Source organism: Danio aesculapii, chromosome 6 (genome assembly GCF_903798145.1).
Source record: "Danio aesculapii chromosome 6, fDanAes4.1, whole genome shotgun sequence".
Classification (NCBI taxonomy): domain Eukaryota; kingdom Metazoa; phylum Chordata; class Actinopteri; order Cypriniformes; family Danionidae; genus Danio; species Danio aesculapii.
The window spans coordinates 33002218-33021420 of record NC_079440.1 but is presented as its reverse complement, the minus strand read 5'-3'; the positions used below and the strand labels follow the sequence as shown (position 1 = coordinate 33021420).

At 34.2% G+C, this 19203-nt stretch overlaps 1 protein-coding gene across 5 annotated transcripts in view; it reads left to right on the top strand.

Moving 5' to 3' along the window:
- Nucleotides 1–19203, top strand: part of sgip1a (SH3GL interacting endocytic adaptor 1a) — a 152085-nt gene that overhangs the window by 101025 nt on the left and 31857 nt on the right. For all 5 annotated transcript variants that reach the window (XM_056460021.1, XM_056460023.1, XM_056460022.1 and 2 more), the window contains 5 exons: nt 10088–10099; nt 12844–12855; nt 15657–15678; nt 15836–15935; nt 18913–19001. In XM_056460021.1, the coding sequence (XP_056315996.1) occupies nt 10088–10099; nt 12844–12855; nt 15657–15678; nt 15836–15935; nt 18913–19001 (235 nt within the window). The remainder of the gene's footprint in view (nt 1–10087; nt 10100–12843; nt 12856–15656; nt 15679–15835; nt 15936–18912; nt 19002–19203) is intronic.

The window sequence follows — 19203 nt, the reverse complement described above, 5'->3', positions numbered from 1 at the left end:
TCCACGATAGTGTTATCAAGACTTTCATAAAAAGGAAAAAAATTGTGTGACTGATGACGACAGCAAGAGGAGAGAATATTGTCAAATTTACTCTCAGACACTGCATCAGAAACACCTTGCATAAGCGGTAATTCGTTGTTTTGTAATTTTACACAATGATGATATAATACATTCAGAAATTTTTATAAATATCCATACGTTTATAAAAAAATCTAAATATTAAAAACCTTCAAGGATTTAAGATTATGATGACCGTTAAACGTGTCATAATAGTCTTGTGAAAGGGTCCATAAGGTGACTGATTTGGTTTACTTTTGATTTACAAATTTAAATAGTATTTTTTTTTAAATACATGTCTGATCTGACTTGGTGTCAGTATTGTGTAAATTACTTCAAAAAGTAATTAATTACTGATTCCATGATTAAAGTTGTATTTAAATTACTTTTCTAATTACTTTGTCTGAAAAGTAACTTAATTACTCAATAAGTAATTTAATTGAATTGAATTGAACTACATGCATTTCCCATAAATATCAACACATATTATTTATCAATTAATTTTCCTTCGGCTTAATCCCTTATTTTTCAAGGGTCGCCACAGCAGAACCACCAACTATTTTAGCAGCTTCCAGCATCTTTTAGCTTCCAGCTGCAACCCAGTACTGGGAAACACTCATAAACCCTCATATTACCCACACATACTCATACACTATGGCCAATTTTATTTACCAATTCACATATAGCACATGTCTTTGGACTGTTTGGGAAACCCACATGAACGCGAGAATAGGCAAACTCCACACAGAAATGTCAACTGGCCCAGCTGGGACTCGCACCAGCAATCTTCTTGCTGTGAGTCAACAGTGTTAACCACTGAGCCACTGTGCTGTCTTATCAACACATAGACAACAGAAATTAAACTCTTTCAATTCTTCAAGAGTCAAGGTTATTGCACACTGAATCCAAAATTTTCATCTGTGAATTTTGCACGTTAAAAAATAAATTCAACCTCACATTGTGTGAATTGTAATGACAGACTGCCACGAAACTTTTGTAGGTTCGAACCGAGTTATTTTTTTTTTGGCTTTTCGCATCCAAAAAATTGCTTTGAGGGGTGTTCAGACAGTTCACACCCACCGTGCAAACAAAAAAGAAATGTTAACTCTTCATGCATGAAGTAGAGAGACAGTTTACACACACTTTTTCTGTCTGTAAGAAGAGGAAATGTCTTGTTGAATAGATGCAGATTTTACAGCTATATGTAAGGAGGCTTATGAAATCGAGGAAGTGCTTTAGGTTGTTTATTAACCTTGTCAACTCAATTTTATAGTAACATCATGACAAAAGCCACAATCCAGTCTTGGCTTACACAACATAGGGCTGTGCTTGTAAATGTGTGTGGTTAATATGAGGCTATCACACTGTGGAGGTTGTTTCTGGAGAGAGCAATGAGCAGTTCAGATGGAGCTGCCTGCCATTTTAACAGTCCAAAAAACGCCTACTTGCCGTTACTCTAAAAAACTGTTTTGAGTTATGGCAAGCTATAAAGCTTCAGCCTGTTAGTTACATCGATTTTAATGAGCATTTAATACAATTTTAGGGTGCAAGTCTTGGTTTTTGTGCACTGCATACAGTATTCAGGAGATGAATATGTCTGTGGGCTGTCAGTCATTCTTCGCTGGTTCAAAAAATTGAGACCTCAATATAATGTTATAGGAATAGTAAGTAACATTTAATATATTAGTTATAGTAAGTAACAAATGTAAAAAGAAAGAAACATAATATTTCTCACTACCAGGGTCATCAGGTGAAGTCAGAATTATTGTTTGCCCCCTGAGGGTCATCCAGATTTGATTCAGAAAGGCATTTTTTGGTCAGATGGCTCATCGGTTTGACTTTCATTCATTCACCGTCATTAGTTTTAAAAAGCACCCACTCCATTTTGTTTGTATATATTTTAATTAAGCATTAACTCTACAGGTGCCTGATAGTTAATCATATTCCCTCTAGTGAACGTATAAAAATCATCATCATAATTTACACGAGTGCACGCCTCAATGTCTCACACCCCCCTTAATAGGTGCTGGCGCCCTCCTGGTGGGGTGCGCCCCACAGTTTGAAAACCCCTGCAATAGACAACAGCTGCATAGGCAACATCTAATGCAGGGGTTCTCAACCTTTTTCACTTCGAGACCCACCTCCTTCTCTGAAAATTTTTTGAAGGCCCAAACTGATTGTCTAGAGAAAATGCTCATTTTAAAGCTTTATTTATTAGCAAAATAAATTTTAATCATTTCTTTATTAGCAAAATAAATTTTAATCATTTCTTTTGCCTTCTATTATTCTCTTTTTTTAGATCATTAAAAAAAACAAGAAAAAAAACATTATAAATATACATATATTTACATATAAAATATAGTAATATATATTTTAATATTAAAAAAAACGCACAGACAGGTTCAAAGCTACAGTTATCGCAAGCCAGTTATTAAAACTATTAATGTTACCTTTACATTTGCGTGACTGTTTGATTTATACAACTACAATGTCCTAGTTGACGCGCAGCGATTGGAAGTTTAAGCCACATGTCTTTTTGCACCAAGTCCGAATTAGCTTATTCAATTAGAGAAAACGGGAAATGCCATTACTTCGATCATTTAAAATATTACATATTCATATTTAATATTGAAATCAAATAATTATAGTATAATATTTAAGTTCATTTTAAGCTATCTTGCGGCCCACCTGGAGGATCGCTGAGGTCCACGGGTTGAGAATCCCTGATCTAATGTAAATATCTATGAATGCGAGCGTCAGCAACCGTTGGTGACAAGGTGAGCGTGCTGAGTGACACGACAAAGTTGAGAATCCTTCAACTTTATGCAAATGAAAAGTGACTTATTGAGTGCCAGCCAATAGGAGCACCAGTAGAGCTCACGTGATCTTCTCTCATCTCCTTCAGAGGCCGGATATATTTTCCTTACTGTAGACCTACACAAACCTGTGTTTGCTGCAAACACAACCGCGTTAGTTATAACTTAAAACGCCCATAATGATGCTCTAAACGGGGTGGTAACAACTTCTTTAAGGAAGAACCCCATAATATCTTTGTGCAAATTATATTGTTTTACACGCATATGCAATTAAAAAAATATTCAATATTAGTTTTGGTAAAAACATGCTCCCTTTTTTATATATCAGTTGAAATATGTGTACATATATAGGCACATATAGGGCCTGTGTTTCCTTTACAAATATTATTAAGAATATTCCATAGTCAGTTCTAAATTAACATAAAATCACTCACAAAAGCTAACACGTATTCTAATTTCATATATAAATCCAGCCTGATCTCACGAGGAAATGTAATTATTTTAAGTTTTGTCAGTTTAGTCGAGTTCAGTCGTATGAAAATGTGCGATTTTAAAAAGGAGGTGTGACACCTAACCCCACCCCTAACCCCAACCGTCATTGGGTGATGAGCAAATCATACTAAATAGGATATTGCTTTTTTTTATGTCTACTTTTACAATTTGGGAATCTAACTACAGCTCCAGAGGTATAGTTGCAAGCATAGAAGTTTGCGATGCAGTTTGCGAATGTTCGTTGGAATGATGGATTTGGGAAATGTCAAATCAATGAACTATGTTTGTAACGACGCAACTTGCGACCTTAGTTGGCTAACGATGGTTTTCGGAAACGCACCCCAAAGCGACAGGCAGCTACAAAGTCGCTGCTAGTGTGAATGAGGCATGAGGGTTAGTTTTATGTAGTTATTTGTAATTTATTGTTGCTGTTATAGTAAGTGCATGGATCAAGGTTGTGTAACAAGGACACTAAAATAAAGTGTTACCGAATATCATATGAATTACAAAATATTCTGCTTTTGCTGGTTTAGTAAATATTTGATCTCTATTTGAAGGATAAAAATGAAAATAAGAAAAAACTCTTAATTCAACATTTAAAAGTGATTTACAAGGTTGTTTTAAACCTCAATGAGTTTCTTTCTTCAGTTCAATGCAATTGAAGATATTTTAAGAAATGTTGCCAGAGACAACATTTGGGGAAAATATCTAATTGCAGTTTTTTTTACCAGATATTGCCAGATATTTTAATTTGGTTTGCGATTTAATTTTGTAGTCAAGCTTCAGCTCAATATTCTGTATTGTAGCTTCTTGCTACTAAAATGCAGTGAGTGTTAGTTAAAAAAAGAAGCTGAAAAGATTAACTTACTTAAACATTTATTCAAATGAGTTTTTAAAGATTCAGAAATTAAACACTCTTTTTTTTCTCTAGAGCAAACAGTTAACACAAATAAAATGACCTTACCTTTCTGTAAACAAGTTGAATTACGGAGATAGCTTATTATAAAAACAAAAAAATATTATAATATTATAAAAAATTACAGAACACACAGCAAACTAACATAGCTGAAACAACTCTGAAATTGCATGTGGCTGTTGCTTGCTGCTAGATTGTCACTGGTAATACTTTCAGTTGACTTTTTAGCAAGACACTCATTACTCAATTGTGCTCACTCAATTGGCTACATGACTGTCACACAGACAGCAGTCACGCATTTGCTCTGGGCAGGGGAAATTAAATAATACAAATATATTTCAAATTGCAGCCCCTTGTGATTAGCTCATCATAACGTTTCAAATCGCGATTTAATTTCGATTAATCGCACAGCCCTAGCTACTGGTCAACTGGTTGTTTTCCAACATTATTCAAAATGTCTTCAACTGTGTTAAACAGGAGAAAGAAACTGACTGGATCAAAATAAGGGTAAATAAATATAATTTTCATTTTTAGGTGAACAAACTCTTTAAAAAAAGAAATTAGCAACATTGTTTTAGAAAAAGGAAGTATTGATTTTAAAAAGTTTAGTTTGTAAAGTCATCTAAAGTCTATCTAACAGAGGTCAGTGAGATGAGATATGGCAGAGATGAGTCTTATCTGACTCACTGAGAGTGTTGTGAAGTCAGCGTTATCTGAAGTCAGAGTTGGTAGGAGTTTCAGGTGGAGTCTCTGTTCTCTCTCAATAATTCAGTTTGGAAACTGGGCACAATGACTCTACTGCATGAAGCGACAGGCCTACCGATAGAGCGCAACCATTCAGACTGGAGCGTATCGCATGAAGAACTAGCATGCTAAATAATTCACAGACACACACACACTCCTCTGTCAGTGTGCCTTCAAATCCATTTTTTGGGGTCTTGTCAGTCAATCTTACCGAGAACTAAAACTCAGGACCACCTGCTGGGGTGTTTCATGTTTTGCTTTGTTCCTGAAATTAATTGGCACTCAGATCGCTCTTTAGCTGCTGTAAAGTAATTATCTTTTCTGGGGTTTTCATTAGCTCATATTCCCAAAGTTAAGTTGATTCTGCACATCTGAATTGAATTTCTAAGTGTGCTCGGTGAATGCTAATCCACTTTCAGACTTTGAGACATTTTTCCATGCCTGTGGAATGTGGATCATCTAATTATAATATTCATAGTAAAACTTTACATAGTATTTTAACTCAAGAGACAGCCGAGTGAACAGTTATTTAGTTGGTGTTTTTTTATTTAATGAGTTATAACAGTTCTGATCTGGCGTTCCCATCCTGCTATTTTTATAGAGGTGTCTCCGTATTGTGATTTTATTAGTTGACTGATAGTCAGATGTTTGGGTGAGTCAGATGTTTTTCTTCTTTTTTTGAGCCGCAATGTACAGAAAATTATACAAAAGGTGTGGAAGATTATTATTTTTTTGCTTAAAAATTAACAATTAACTGCAGAAAGCTCTCACTGCAAACAGGATTTGCATTTCACATGAAACAAAAAAGCAAAAAATTGCCTGTTCGAGCATGTTTGGAGCACAATGTCCTCACTGACGCAATGTCCTTTACTGATCTCATGTCAAGAGCAACTAATTCTGCAATGTCCTTTATTTCTCTTCTTCTCTTTTCGGACTCAGGTCTGAAATCTAGCTTTCTTTGAGTTATGGTGCTGCTCTAGCACTAGATGAACTGTCATCATCAGTCAGATATCGAAAGTGCATCTAGAAAGAGGATTATAGTCATTTTAATAGTCCTAATATTGATATTCGCAAATTAACAGCAGTATTTATTTAGAAAAGAAAGTAAGAGGTTAAAAATGTTTGTTTTCTAGCTTGATACTAACAGAAACTTAGGGCTCTATTTTAACGATCTTGGCATAAAGTCTAAAGCGCATGGTGCAAAAGCATTTAGGGAATTCACTTTTGCATGTATTTTAAGGACGGAAAAATATGATTTGCGCCCCAGCGCATGATCTAACAAGGTTTTGCTTATTCTCTTAATGAGTTATGGGTGTGTTTTGAGCATAACATGTATTAAACAAATCAGAGTCTCATCTCCCATTCCCTCAGTCAAAGTCAGTTGCGTCGCACCAAAGCTGAGCGTTTAATTAGCGAGAAAACAGTTAAACAGACTATCTGCAGCTTGAGGATAAAGAAGGAGCCTCCTCCATACGGCCTCTTTACTTTCTCTTTACTTGACTTTTACTCTTTACTTTACTCCTTTACTTTCGTAGAGCAAGAAAACTGTAGTAGACTCACTCCACTGAAGACATCCATTAGCCTACATATTTAAATTTGTTTGTTAAGCACAAAGATTTATTTCAACACTTTTTCTAAATTCAGTTCTAATTTCCAGCAAACGAATATATGAACAATAATGATGAAGTGAGTTTAAAAAAACGGTTACATCCAAACACACATCCTATTCTTATGCGCCATATGATGATGCATACGTCTCCAAAACTCAAGAGGTGGACAAATCTAAACCTGTTTTTATTAAAACAAATATAAAATTGCATATAATAAATAATACTGCTGCTAATAATGTTATACAAATGCAAATTGTCATGAATAAACTGAAAAAAGTCCAATAAGATGAGGAATGCATGGAGGTGCTGGTTTTTATATTTTTGTATGTTGAAAATAATTCAAAGAAGATTTTTGTGTGTTGCTGTACATCCTGTATGTTTTAAGGAATGTGTACGCGTTTTGGACCTGCATAGGTGCATAACTAACATGCTCTGCGCTGCACTGGCCTTAAGACCAGCTTTTAGTTGGTAAATGGCGCAGTCTATTTTAGTTTCTCAAAATAGCAACGGACCAACAATGCACCTTAACACACCTCCTTTTTTGAACGGAACACCCATGAGTCCACAAAGTGCGCAAATGGATTTGCTATTTAAACAGCATGGTGCAAAACGTGAAAAATAGGGTTGCGCTGGTCTGAAAATAGCAACAAATTGCGTCAAAAACATCTTGTGCCTTTTTGCACCAGGTGTATTATAGAGCCCTTTATGCGCTAGGAACTGAAATGAATGGACTCGCTCTGATCTGCTCATACTGAATGAAAGTGCATTGTAAAATTTACAACAATAATGTAATATACAGCATTTTTACAGTGTATACTAGCATGATCCTCGTTTCATAATTTACCTCTGTGAATATGCGACTGAGATTTTTATAATCAGTCTTCTCCCATACAAGCATCAAATATTCGACTATTTGGGGTCACCCCTATATAAATTGCATAGCATCGTATTATTTTATGTTTAAAAAACAGGAAATAAGATGGAATATCACTTAAGGGATAATAAAATGTTATTATTTAAACATTATTTATTACTTTTATATATTATTGTATTATTTATATACTATACTTTTTTAGTATTCCATGTTGAACACAAGGTTATTACTGTTTATCTGACATACTGTGTACATCTTTTTAAACAAATATAACATTTTGTCACGCTTCATAGATTTAAGACTTTAATTTCTGAATTAAAGTATTTGTTTCTTTAAGTGAAAAATCTTGCTGACTTAATTTATATGAAAAGTACTTTTTATTCACATTTGACCAGATATTAATTTGATTTAATCTAAAATCATTCAACACAACACAATGGCTTTCTTTTACTTCACATTTTAACATCAACAAAAGGTTACGTTTTTAGCACTTAAAATGACCTCAGTGACTCAAATCCACTTTGTCAAGTATATTGGAACGCCTGGCATTCCTTACTTATGAATTAAACATCAGTCACATGCCCATCCTGTGCCATGGCAACCTCTGCGTATTTGTGCAACCATGGCAATGGATTAACCATGAATACTCATCAGAAGAAAGTGTGAGCAAAGGTTGAACAACAGAAATGCTACAGTGGAGATTGTACTCACTCTCTCTTTCTCTCTGTCTTTCTCTCTGTCTCTCTCTCTCTCTCTCTCTCTCTCTCTGTCTCTCTTTCTCTCTCACTCTCTCATTGTTTCAGAGGGATAGTGATAATTCATACACTTGCTGTACTTGATCATGTAGTCTGAACAGAGAATATTACGTGGAGTCAGCCATCCAGAACACAGCCAGAGATAAATGTAACGGTAGAGTTACAGGCGAGTGAAAACAGACACAAAGGCTCTTCTTAATATAGCACACCTCGACCAGGTGCTGGCTTCCAGCTGCTATTCATGGTTTATTGATAAGGTTTGCTTCTTTATTAAGCCTCTTGTCTATAGGCAGTCATCCAGCAAGAGTTAATAAAGCTATGTTATGTTCTCAAGGCCTGACTGTTATATGGCAGAATGTAGACATATAGAAAGATTGATCCAAACTAACAAAATCATTGTCATTTGCTCAGCCTTTTGTAATCTTGTTCTATTATTATTAGTTTTGATTTTATTTAATTTTAGAAGAAAGTTTTAGATTGTTGAGAGTTGAAAGCATATTTAAAAGTTTGTTTAAAAGTTGTATCCATTATCGTCAGAATTTAGGTGTCATTAAGTACATTATTGTGCGTAATTGCTGTGCACCTTCATTACTGTTCAGAGGTCTTATTTTGTTTTTATTGAATTTTATTTTATTTAAATAAAATTTTTATTTTATTTTTATAATTTTTTTATTTAAATTAAATTTTTATTTTATTTTTATTTAGTTTTATTTTATTTTATTTTATTTTATTTTATTTTATTAATTGTTTTAATTTAATTTAATTTAATTTTATTTAATTTTATTAATTTTTAATTAATTAAATTTTTATTTAATTTAATTTTGTTTTATGCAGCCAGGACCAAATAAACTGGTCAAGTCTGAGAGTAAAGACATTAAACATGAGACAAGAGAGGTATATTTTTAATTTTTGCATTTAATATTTCTGTAATAAATGTTGTTGTTTAAAAGATTATAATTATAAAAAAACTTCTGAAAATCTAAATATTACTGCTGTTTACAGTATTGCTGATCAATTAAATGCAGCATGAAGTTATAATTATAGACTTTTATAGACATTGTTAAATTTAGCTTTTTAATGTATTTTTATTATATCAATTCCATGGAAACATAAAAGTCATATGAGCCACTCGAGCGTTCTCTCGAATGAGTGATCTTCTCAAAGTGATAAATCACCCAAAAATGTAAAATTCTGTCATCATTTTCATTCTTTCTTCTGTTGAACATGAATGAAGATATTTTAAAGAAAGCTGGAAACCTATAACCATTGACTTCCATAGTATTTGTTTTTCCAGCTATGGAGGTCAATTTTCAGCTTTAAGAATGATCTCTTTAAGCTCTTTAGAAATTAAGTATTAAACAAGTACAAATATATATTTATTTTACAACAAAAATATTTTTAGTCTTAATACTCAACATTTTCACACTTAAATTTTTAGATGTTACTTGCCATTCGCTTGTAATTAATTGTCTTAGTGAAAATAGTTTTCACAACTTTTTTTCAGTCTAAAGGGATTAAGGTTACTGTGCTGACTGATCCTATTTGACTGATCCCCTGTCTGACTGATTGCCTTATTAACTGTTATACAGTACTGGAGGCAAAATCTGTAATCAACAAAATGTGTTTACACAGTGTTGCATCATGCTGTCGCCAGTGTTTGTAGACATTTTCTCCATGTCATTTCTCTCCAATTCCATGTAATGTGTTTGTGCATGCTTACCAGCACAATGCTAATGTAGATGATGCTCCTTTTTTTCTGTCTCTCTACCTGTCTGTCTCTACGTTTTTTCCATCTTTTCTCTCTTTCATGCTGGCTGGTATAGAGGAATAGTCCGGTAAGCTGTTTATACGTACATTGTGTGTTCCTATTTCAGAGTGACCTCATCTTATGTTTTTATTATTTTGGCATGGTGAAGACTGCATGCTTGGTGTTTAAAATTCCATTAAGAGCTGATCTACTGGACAGACAGTTTGGAGATATTCTGAAGAATGTTGTGAACTAGAGGCCATTGACTTTTCTTGGTTTTTCTTGCACTTTTCTGGCAAACCAGATGTTTGTATCTACATATTGCCTTAAAAGTAAAGTAAAATCAGACTCATAGTGTGTATTTTAAAGAGTCCCTATAATGGGTTTTTGAAAATGACCTTCCATGCAGTGTGTAACACAGCTCTAAGTGAAGTGAAATATCCAGCTAAGGCTTAAATCTGAAAGTTCACCATGTTTAAAACTATTGATTCATCTATTAAAAAAAAAAAAAAAGACTCAGAGTGATTCAAATGAATCGTTGCGGTGACGAATCTTTAGCCATTTTGGCGGTACAAAACTCAAGCCCCGCCCATTTGTTGCACGCGCAGACCCAGGAAAATTTAAACCCCCAGCCCCACCCACAAACACTGTAGAAAGAAAAAGAGGAAGACAAACACGTCACGAAGTTTGTGCTCTGAAGTTTGAGGGAAAGTTAGTGTTATTTTCCCCTGTTTGTTAAAGGAAGGATCAGAAAAGACTATTGATGTATGGGACTTTGTCAGAGCTTGAAAGGAACTTTACAGTACACAGTTCATGGATCAGTTCCTTCCTCCATTTCACAAGTGTAAGTAATTTAAGTGCGATTAAAATGGTTGCCTCGTTTTCTCTAACTTGTAAATTATGTATTTAATTATGTTTTGTTACTTGTAACCAATCCACGCGGCTCGTACTGTAAGTTATCTAGTTAACTCTTTATATTCTCATATCGCGTCTAAACCATGTTGAAAACGTGACACGTGCTGCTTTCTTTATGGATTTAAATAGACTGTAGACTGGGTCATCGTACCAATTAGCACAGATTAGCATCGCGATAAGGAGGGCTTTGGGAACAAATAAATCGCTGAACGAATCATATGGGAGTCGCTGGGATAATTAGGTAAAAGTAAATGCATATTATAAGACAATTAAAGTGTTTTTTGACCTTACACGCATATCAGTCTGTTTTTGAAGAACCCCAAAACCAAAATATGACCTTTTTAATGCATAATAGAGGCTCTTTAATAGATGTATGTGTACTCTAACATTGAAGTTAAACAGTAAAACAGGGCAATCTTTCTAAATTTGTTTATCGATGCAGAAATACATGCTCAATTCAAATTTTTTACATTTTCAGGGGATAAATAATGGATTCTGCCCTATGGTAACCTTTGATGGGTTTTTTCAACAGACGTGATTCTCAAAGATTATCTGAATAAAGATGTAAATAATATGAATTGACCAATAAGATGTAATTGAGTTAAATATGAATTTGGGTCTTTAAAGCATGTATTACACAAACTACTGAAAAAACTTGAATCCCCCCCCCCCCCAACCTCTGATAGACAATGTTTAGTTTGCACACTGGGTGGGATACAAAATAAGCAAAAGCTAGAAGGATATATATGTACATAATACCTACAAAGCATACAAACACACTCTGGATTTGCTGGACATGGCATGGGTTGTTTTACTGTAGATGAACAGTGTACTTTTGCATGTTTGTTTCACTTTAACATTTTTAACATTATCTGAATAAGTGGGCACTCCATCTTTAATCATCATCCTGGCTCTTATATTAAGTATGTAAGCATTTGGTTTTTCTGCTTTTCTGCTCTTGGCTCTTGGTGGGGGTGACCTTTGCCTACAGCCTATAGGATTAAACCTTGCCACTGGTACATCACCCTAATCACTGAGAACTCACAAACTACACTCAGTCTGAACTCAGAGCCCTTGTTCCTGGAGGTAATCCAGACATGAGGGAAGGAGAATGGGGGGAAAGGCATATAATGAGGTTAAATTGGAATAAGCAGGAAACGATGTCCAACGCTAAAGTATATGTCAACAGGAAATTCTTGTCCTTTCGCTTCCGTTCGAACTTTAAATTTGGTCTAAGAGTGGTGTGCATAACTGCAAATTTCCCCCCTATTTGATATATCTGTGAAATCTGTTTGAAGTGAGCAGTACTGCTTGTACTTTCTATGCTTTTAGATCTTCTGAAGACTAAACAGTGCTGAGACAAGCAGTACAGCACAGGTGCAACTTTGGCAGTACATGATTTAATACCATTTTTAAGAATTGCTGAAATCCAAAAAATTATTCTTTAGTTTGATATGAATTTTACCGCTTATTAAGGAAACAGTTCCCCGAATATTTCATGTATATATCATGAATATATCATGTCATCGTTTAGCATTGTGGAATTTATTATAAGAACTTAAAATTGAGACTTTGCAATGAACACACACAATGCCAGAAAATTATTATAAAATGCATGTACAGTACATACTCTGATATGCATTTTCAAGTTGTATGATTATTTTATGTGATGAAATTTTAATCAAATCAAAATTTAGGTAATTATATCTTTACTTTAAATCTCTTAATGGTCTCACCAAGTAAACTGATTAAACAATCTTTAATTCAAAATCACCATTAAAGCATGTCAAAGGTGAACATAGTCTAATGCACACACTTCCGTTTTGCAACTGGGCTTGCTTTTGATCGATGTCTATATTACTGATTTATCACTTTCTGACCAGGTGTCTGTTCTCTCTTCCTTTTTGCTGGTCACAGAGACGTAGCCCGGTAAGTGCCCTTTATTGTTATTTTTCTGTCCACCAGTGTTTAAAGCTAGAACTTTTGAATTTTGAAGATACCCATTTTATAACGTAAGATGTTTAAAGAGATTGAGTTTCCATGTGATGGCATTTCCTAATAGAGATGCAAATTAAATTAGATATTTATGTATTATTAAAGTGTATTAATTGCTAATCAAAGTCAACATTAGCACTCTATCACTATTCCTCTCCTGTATCTGACGTTTAAACCTAAACAACAGGCCCATGTGAATAGAAATGTCTCTTACTCGTGTGCTACAGATCTATGTGATCAAAAATGTTTACTTTGGCAAATGCAATTTTTATAAATCTAAACACAAATTACAGAGGCAGTTATTTTGACAATTTGATAACTATTAAAAAAACCCAATATATATTACAGTATCCTGACTTGTCCTACATGTGTGTAAATTTTATTGAAATTACAAAACACAAGAGTATTTTTTTCCTGAATGGCCTGAGCAGTCAAATTTAGAGCACACATTTCAGCATTCGCTTCTTTTACCCGTGCCTCTGAATAAGTGTGGCTCTGTTGCTAAGCAACTTTCTGCTAATGAAAACATAACTTTCAGAATATACATCAGACATGCCTATCAAACATGTCTACTACATTTTCATGTCATGTCGGACAAAGTGAGGTACAGTATGCACTTTCGGGGGTCTAGTAACTTGTACACAATTGTAAGCACAAACTATTACAAAAGTGATTGTATTTTTATGGTAATTAATAAAAATAATTATTCACAGAATTTATAAATATTAATGTTTAATTCTATACAAAACATTCCAATAGAAACTTTGAAAGAAAATATGAAGTCACAAAACTATATAAATAGTCAGAATGATCGCTGTGGCCACCCTAGTAGTTTGAGAATTCTGGAAGTCCCTATTTTAAACTGAGTGCGATAGAGCAAAAATATTTTGTATGAATATTCGTCCGAAAAATGTTGTCTCACATTGTTCTACAAATGTCATTTTGACTTTAAAAGCCTCAAGAATTATGTTGTATAGTGAATCTATTTGTAAATGTTAATAAAAAGCATCAAAAAAATGTTTTGATGATCAAACTACATGACAAATAAATTAATTGTATACTAAAAGAGAAAGAAGCCCAGTAAAGAAGTTCATCCCAAAGACGTTGTCAGTAATAGGGTATATGCCGAGCTAGTGTGTTTCCCATACTGATAAACTTCCGGTGACCTGTTATTGTGAGTTTTTTTCCATTTTATACGGTTCCTTTTACAGCATCGATGTTGTAATGTAATTAAAATACAATCAGTTAAATAGACTTTGGCATTCAATTATTTGTTGAAGTGTAAAACGAGACAAAAAGCCGTTTACTCGCACGTGCCAGTCAGAATCGGCAGGCTAGCGCAGAAGCTTCATTGAATATACTGGGGTAAAGTAAATGCTCATATTATAAAGACATGGCGGGGGAAAATGTAATTGAATGCAGTGTTTCTTGTACAATCTGAGACCCACTTTATATCGGATATCACTCAGCCAGTGGAGATCGCTGATTTTGAAATAAAACTGACCTTAAACGCGCCGATTTTACATTGGTATACAATTCACCGGAAACGATTAACCCAGGTTACTGGCAAATTAAAAGTCCTATAAGCATGCTTCGGCATATACCCCATTTCAGTTTCAATTCTGCAAACGATCTACATAGATGCAAATTTGCATAATACCACCTTATAGTGATAACTGGCTGCCGATGAATGACATATACATCACATACTTTAATTGGTCCTGTTGTACACACAGTTTTTATTTAAAAATCATTTATTGTCAAAACTAATAGCACAACTTAGAAAGCAGAATTCAATCATAAAGTCCATGTACTCAACAAATCTACACATTTTCTATAATTACTAATTTAAACGCATACTGTATGATTGTCCATTGTGTTCAGTAGCTCAACAAAAACACACATTCATTCGTTGCTATTAAAAATAAAATGCTTAAGTCATGTATGCAATTGAAATCAGGATGATCAACTAGTTCTTCCAATGTGTTATCGTCAGACTCAACTAATTTGGTTTAATCTAGAAAATTGAACAGTTGTACAACCACTGTGTATGCTTTCAGAGCTGAAATTCAGAAATGGTTATAACTATTTGACTTCTAACATATGCTATAAGCACCAAGCCAGGCACAGACTTAGCTATCTGACCAATCAGAACAGAGTAGGCTCTTTTAAATGAGAGGTTAGAGCAAATCTTCAAACAAGTATATCCAATGTCATGTTAATAAAAGACTGAAATCATGTTTAATTTAAACACAATGGTTACATTTTTGTTACATCACTATTATTGAATAAGTTTGAGATTTGTTAATGAATTTGTTGATTTGACATGTATATTATAGAACAAAAATGTAGTAGGAGACCTCAAAAACAAAATTAGGAAGCTTTCAGATAGCATAAAGGAAAACCAGTGCTGTGTTCATCTCTTTAAAATTCCCTGCCACCGTGGGGAACCTGGTGTAATAACATTTATGTCAGTGTTATTTGTTACTAATGCACCAGTGAGTCAGATATGATTGTTCATCACCTGAGTCAATCACAGGAATCAGCTCTTCTGTCAACTGAAGCTTGCGTTATGAAACAGCAATTTACAGAGCATTAAAGCACTGTCTCTTTCTGAATTTGACACACCATTCCCTTGATTAAATTTACCCACAATGCACTCTTTTCACTTGATGCATGATATGGTGTTATGAGCTTTTAGTCTTATGAATGTTTTGGCCTTCTGTTTGTTTCAGGGGCTGGCAAAAAGAAATCCCTGTAAGTACTAGTATTATCCTGTATTAGTTTGATGTATATTTCTATTCAAATCTGACACTAAATAGCTGTCTGGAATTAAAAAGACTGTGAATATTGAGGTGTGTTTGGATGTGTGTGAGAAGGTGCAGTTTAATTGTTCGTATGCTGTTATTTTCAGGTGATGAAATTGCGCGGCCGAGGCGTGCTGTTCCAACACCTGCACCAGTTTCTGTCCCTTCCCCAACACCTGCACCCATGGCCCCTCCAGAGCCTGCTAGGTATCCATACACACATTAATTGACAAAAATGTAGAAAATTCACTTCTGGCTTTCTATATTCTGTCAAATTACAAAATAGGTTTTTTGAACATTATATACTAGATGTACTCACCGGCCACTTTATTAGGTACAACTGTGCAACTGCTTGTTAATGCAAATTTCTAATCAGCCAATCACATGGCAGCAACTCGAAACATTTAGGCATGTATTCATGGTCAAGACGATCTGCTGCAGTTCAAACTGAGCATCAGAATGGGGAAGAAAGGGGATTTAGGTGACTTTGAACATGGCATGATTGTTGGTGTCAGACGGGCTGGTCTTAGTATTTCAGAAACTGCTGAACTTCCAGGATTTTTGCACACAACCATCTCTAGGGTTTACAGAGAATAATCCAAAAAAGAGAAAATATCCAGTGAGCGACAATTCTGTGGGCACAAATGCCTTATTGATGCCAGAGGACAGAGGAGAATGGCCAGACTTGTTCCAGCTGATAGAAAGGCAACAATAAATCAAATAACCACTCGTTCCTACCGAAGTATGCAGAAGAGCATCTCTGAATGCACAACCCATTAAACCTTGGAGGCGGATGGGCTACAGCAGCTAAAGACCACACCGGGTGCCACTCCTGTCAGGTAAGAACAGGAAACTGAGGCTACAATTCGCACAGACTCACCAAAATTGGACAACAGAAGATTGGAAAAACATTGCCTGGTCTGATGAGTCTTGATTTCTGTTACGGCATTCGGATGGTAGGGGCAGAATTTGGCTTCAACAACATGAAATCATGGATCCATCCTGCTTTGTATCAACGGTTTAGACTGGTGGTGGTGGTGGTGTTGTAATGATGTGGGGGATATTTTCTTGGCACACTTTGGGCCCATTAGTACCAATTTTGTGTCAACGCCACAGCCTACCTGAGTATTTTTGCTGACCATGTCCATCCCTTTATAACCACAGTGTACCCATCTTCTGATGGCTACTTCCAGCAGGATTCTGATTTCTTAAACATAACAGTGAGTTCACTGTACTCAAATGGCCACCACAGTCACCAGAGCTCAATCCAATAGAGTACCTTTGGGATGTGGTGGAACGGGAGTTTCGCATTATGGATGTGTAGTCGACAAATCTGCATCAACTGCGTGATGCTAACATGAAAATTTGGACCAAAATCTCTGAGGAATATTTCCAGTACCTTGTTGAATCTATGCCATGAAGGATTTAGGTAGTTCTGAAGGCAAAAGGGGGGTCCAACCCGGTACTATTAAAGTGTACCTAATAAAGTGGCCGGTGAGTGTACTTTTACACATACTTTTGTAAGCTGCAGCAGTGTGCCACTTTCGCTTTAACCAGTTTGATCAGATTATTAATGGATCTAACATTAACAGTGTGTACGTGATCATCTTTTTATTGTCGCACATGAATGTTTTTTACATGCTTTCTTTTGCTTATCAGTTTTTATTCCTTTTTTTAAATGAACGAGGAGGCATGTGGATATAATACAAAGTTGGAATCAAGTAATTTTAACATGCCTAATTCAAATTTATGGATATAAAATATATTTTCACAACAACAAAATTATGGCTAGTAAAAATGCGAGTGGCCAGTAATGTTTAATAACTACTAGCCACAGGCTGGTGATCAAAAAAGTTAATGTCAAGCACTGTTAAATATATATAAAATATATAATAACTAGCAATAAACTAATGAACGAAGTATAAATGTGCAAAGACAAAATCTAAATTGAACAAGAGAAAAAAATTATCTGTGAAAGTTTAAATGAAATAATCATCTAAGTCTGGCTTTTGACTGTTAAAGTTTTATGTTAAAAATAATACACTGGATTAAAACACTCTAAAACACTGGATGTTTTATGTACATGGCATTTTGAGTAAATTATATTTGGGTGCACGGTGCTGTAGAATAGAATGGATAAGTTGCAGTTTATGTGTAATTTTGCCGAACTCAGAAATGAGGAATGATTAGTTCCTGGTAAAATATATTTACAGTTGAAGTCAGAATTATTAGCCCCCTTCGATTTTTTTTTTTTTCTTTTCTTTTTTAAATATTACCCAAATTATATTTACCAGAGCAAGGAAATTTTCACAGTGTGTCTGATAATATTTTCTTTTCTGAATAAAGTTTATTTGTTTTATTTTGGATAGAATAAAAGCAGTTATTAATTTTTTAAAAACCATTTTAAGATCAAAATTATTAGCGCCTTTAAGCTCTTTTTTTCAATAGTCTACAGAACAAACCATCATTATACAATAACTTGCCTAATTACCCTAAACTGCCAAGTAAACCTAATTAGCTTATAATGTCACTTTAAGCTGTATAGAAGTGTCATGAAAAATATCTAGTAAAATATTATTTACTGTCATCATGGCACAGATCAAATAAATCAGTTATTAGAAATGAGTTATTAAAACTATTATGTTTAGAAATGTGCTGAGAAAATCTTCTCTCCATTAAACAAAAATTGGGGTAAAAAATAAACATATATATATATATATATATATATATATATATATATATATATATATATATATATATATATATGTGTGTGTGTGTGTTTGTATATATATATATATATATATATATATATATATATATATATATATATATATAAAACCAAAATAAACACAATAACAAAACGGTATTTTATGATAAGATAGAGAAAACTGAAATGAGCGCAAGTGAGCAACAAACCAGTCGTCAGATGAACATAAAAAGTGTAAAGCAAAAAGCTAAAAAAAAAATATGAACAGACATGGTCATCTAACTAACATTTTAAAATAAAAATCATAAAAAATGAAATGATGAAAAAATGAATAAAAAAAGGTGTGTATCTAAGCCTTGTATCTTGTATGTAAGTCTAAATTTATTAAATCAAACCATTTGAGAGCTGCAGCCTGGATGTGACTGCTCTGCATCCGTGTGAGTCATGCAAATCTGGCTTAATTCTCCTCCATTTCAGTAATAAGAAATCTCCAGTGCCAGAGGAAACAACAGCCTTATTCGGCCCTCCGCTGGAAACAGCCTTTGATGAGCAGAAGACCAGTGAAGGTACAGTAAATCTCCATATCTTAACCACTTACTGCTGCTTGTAAATGTTGTCATTTGTAGGATTTTAAATATACTAAATTTATAAACTTTCACAAATCCAATACAATCTGATCACAGTCCAGATCAATAGTCTTCATTTCATTCACTTAAAAAAAATCATTTTCTGTGTTATATATGCAGTAGTATGTCTTCAGGGGGCTCA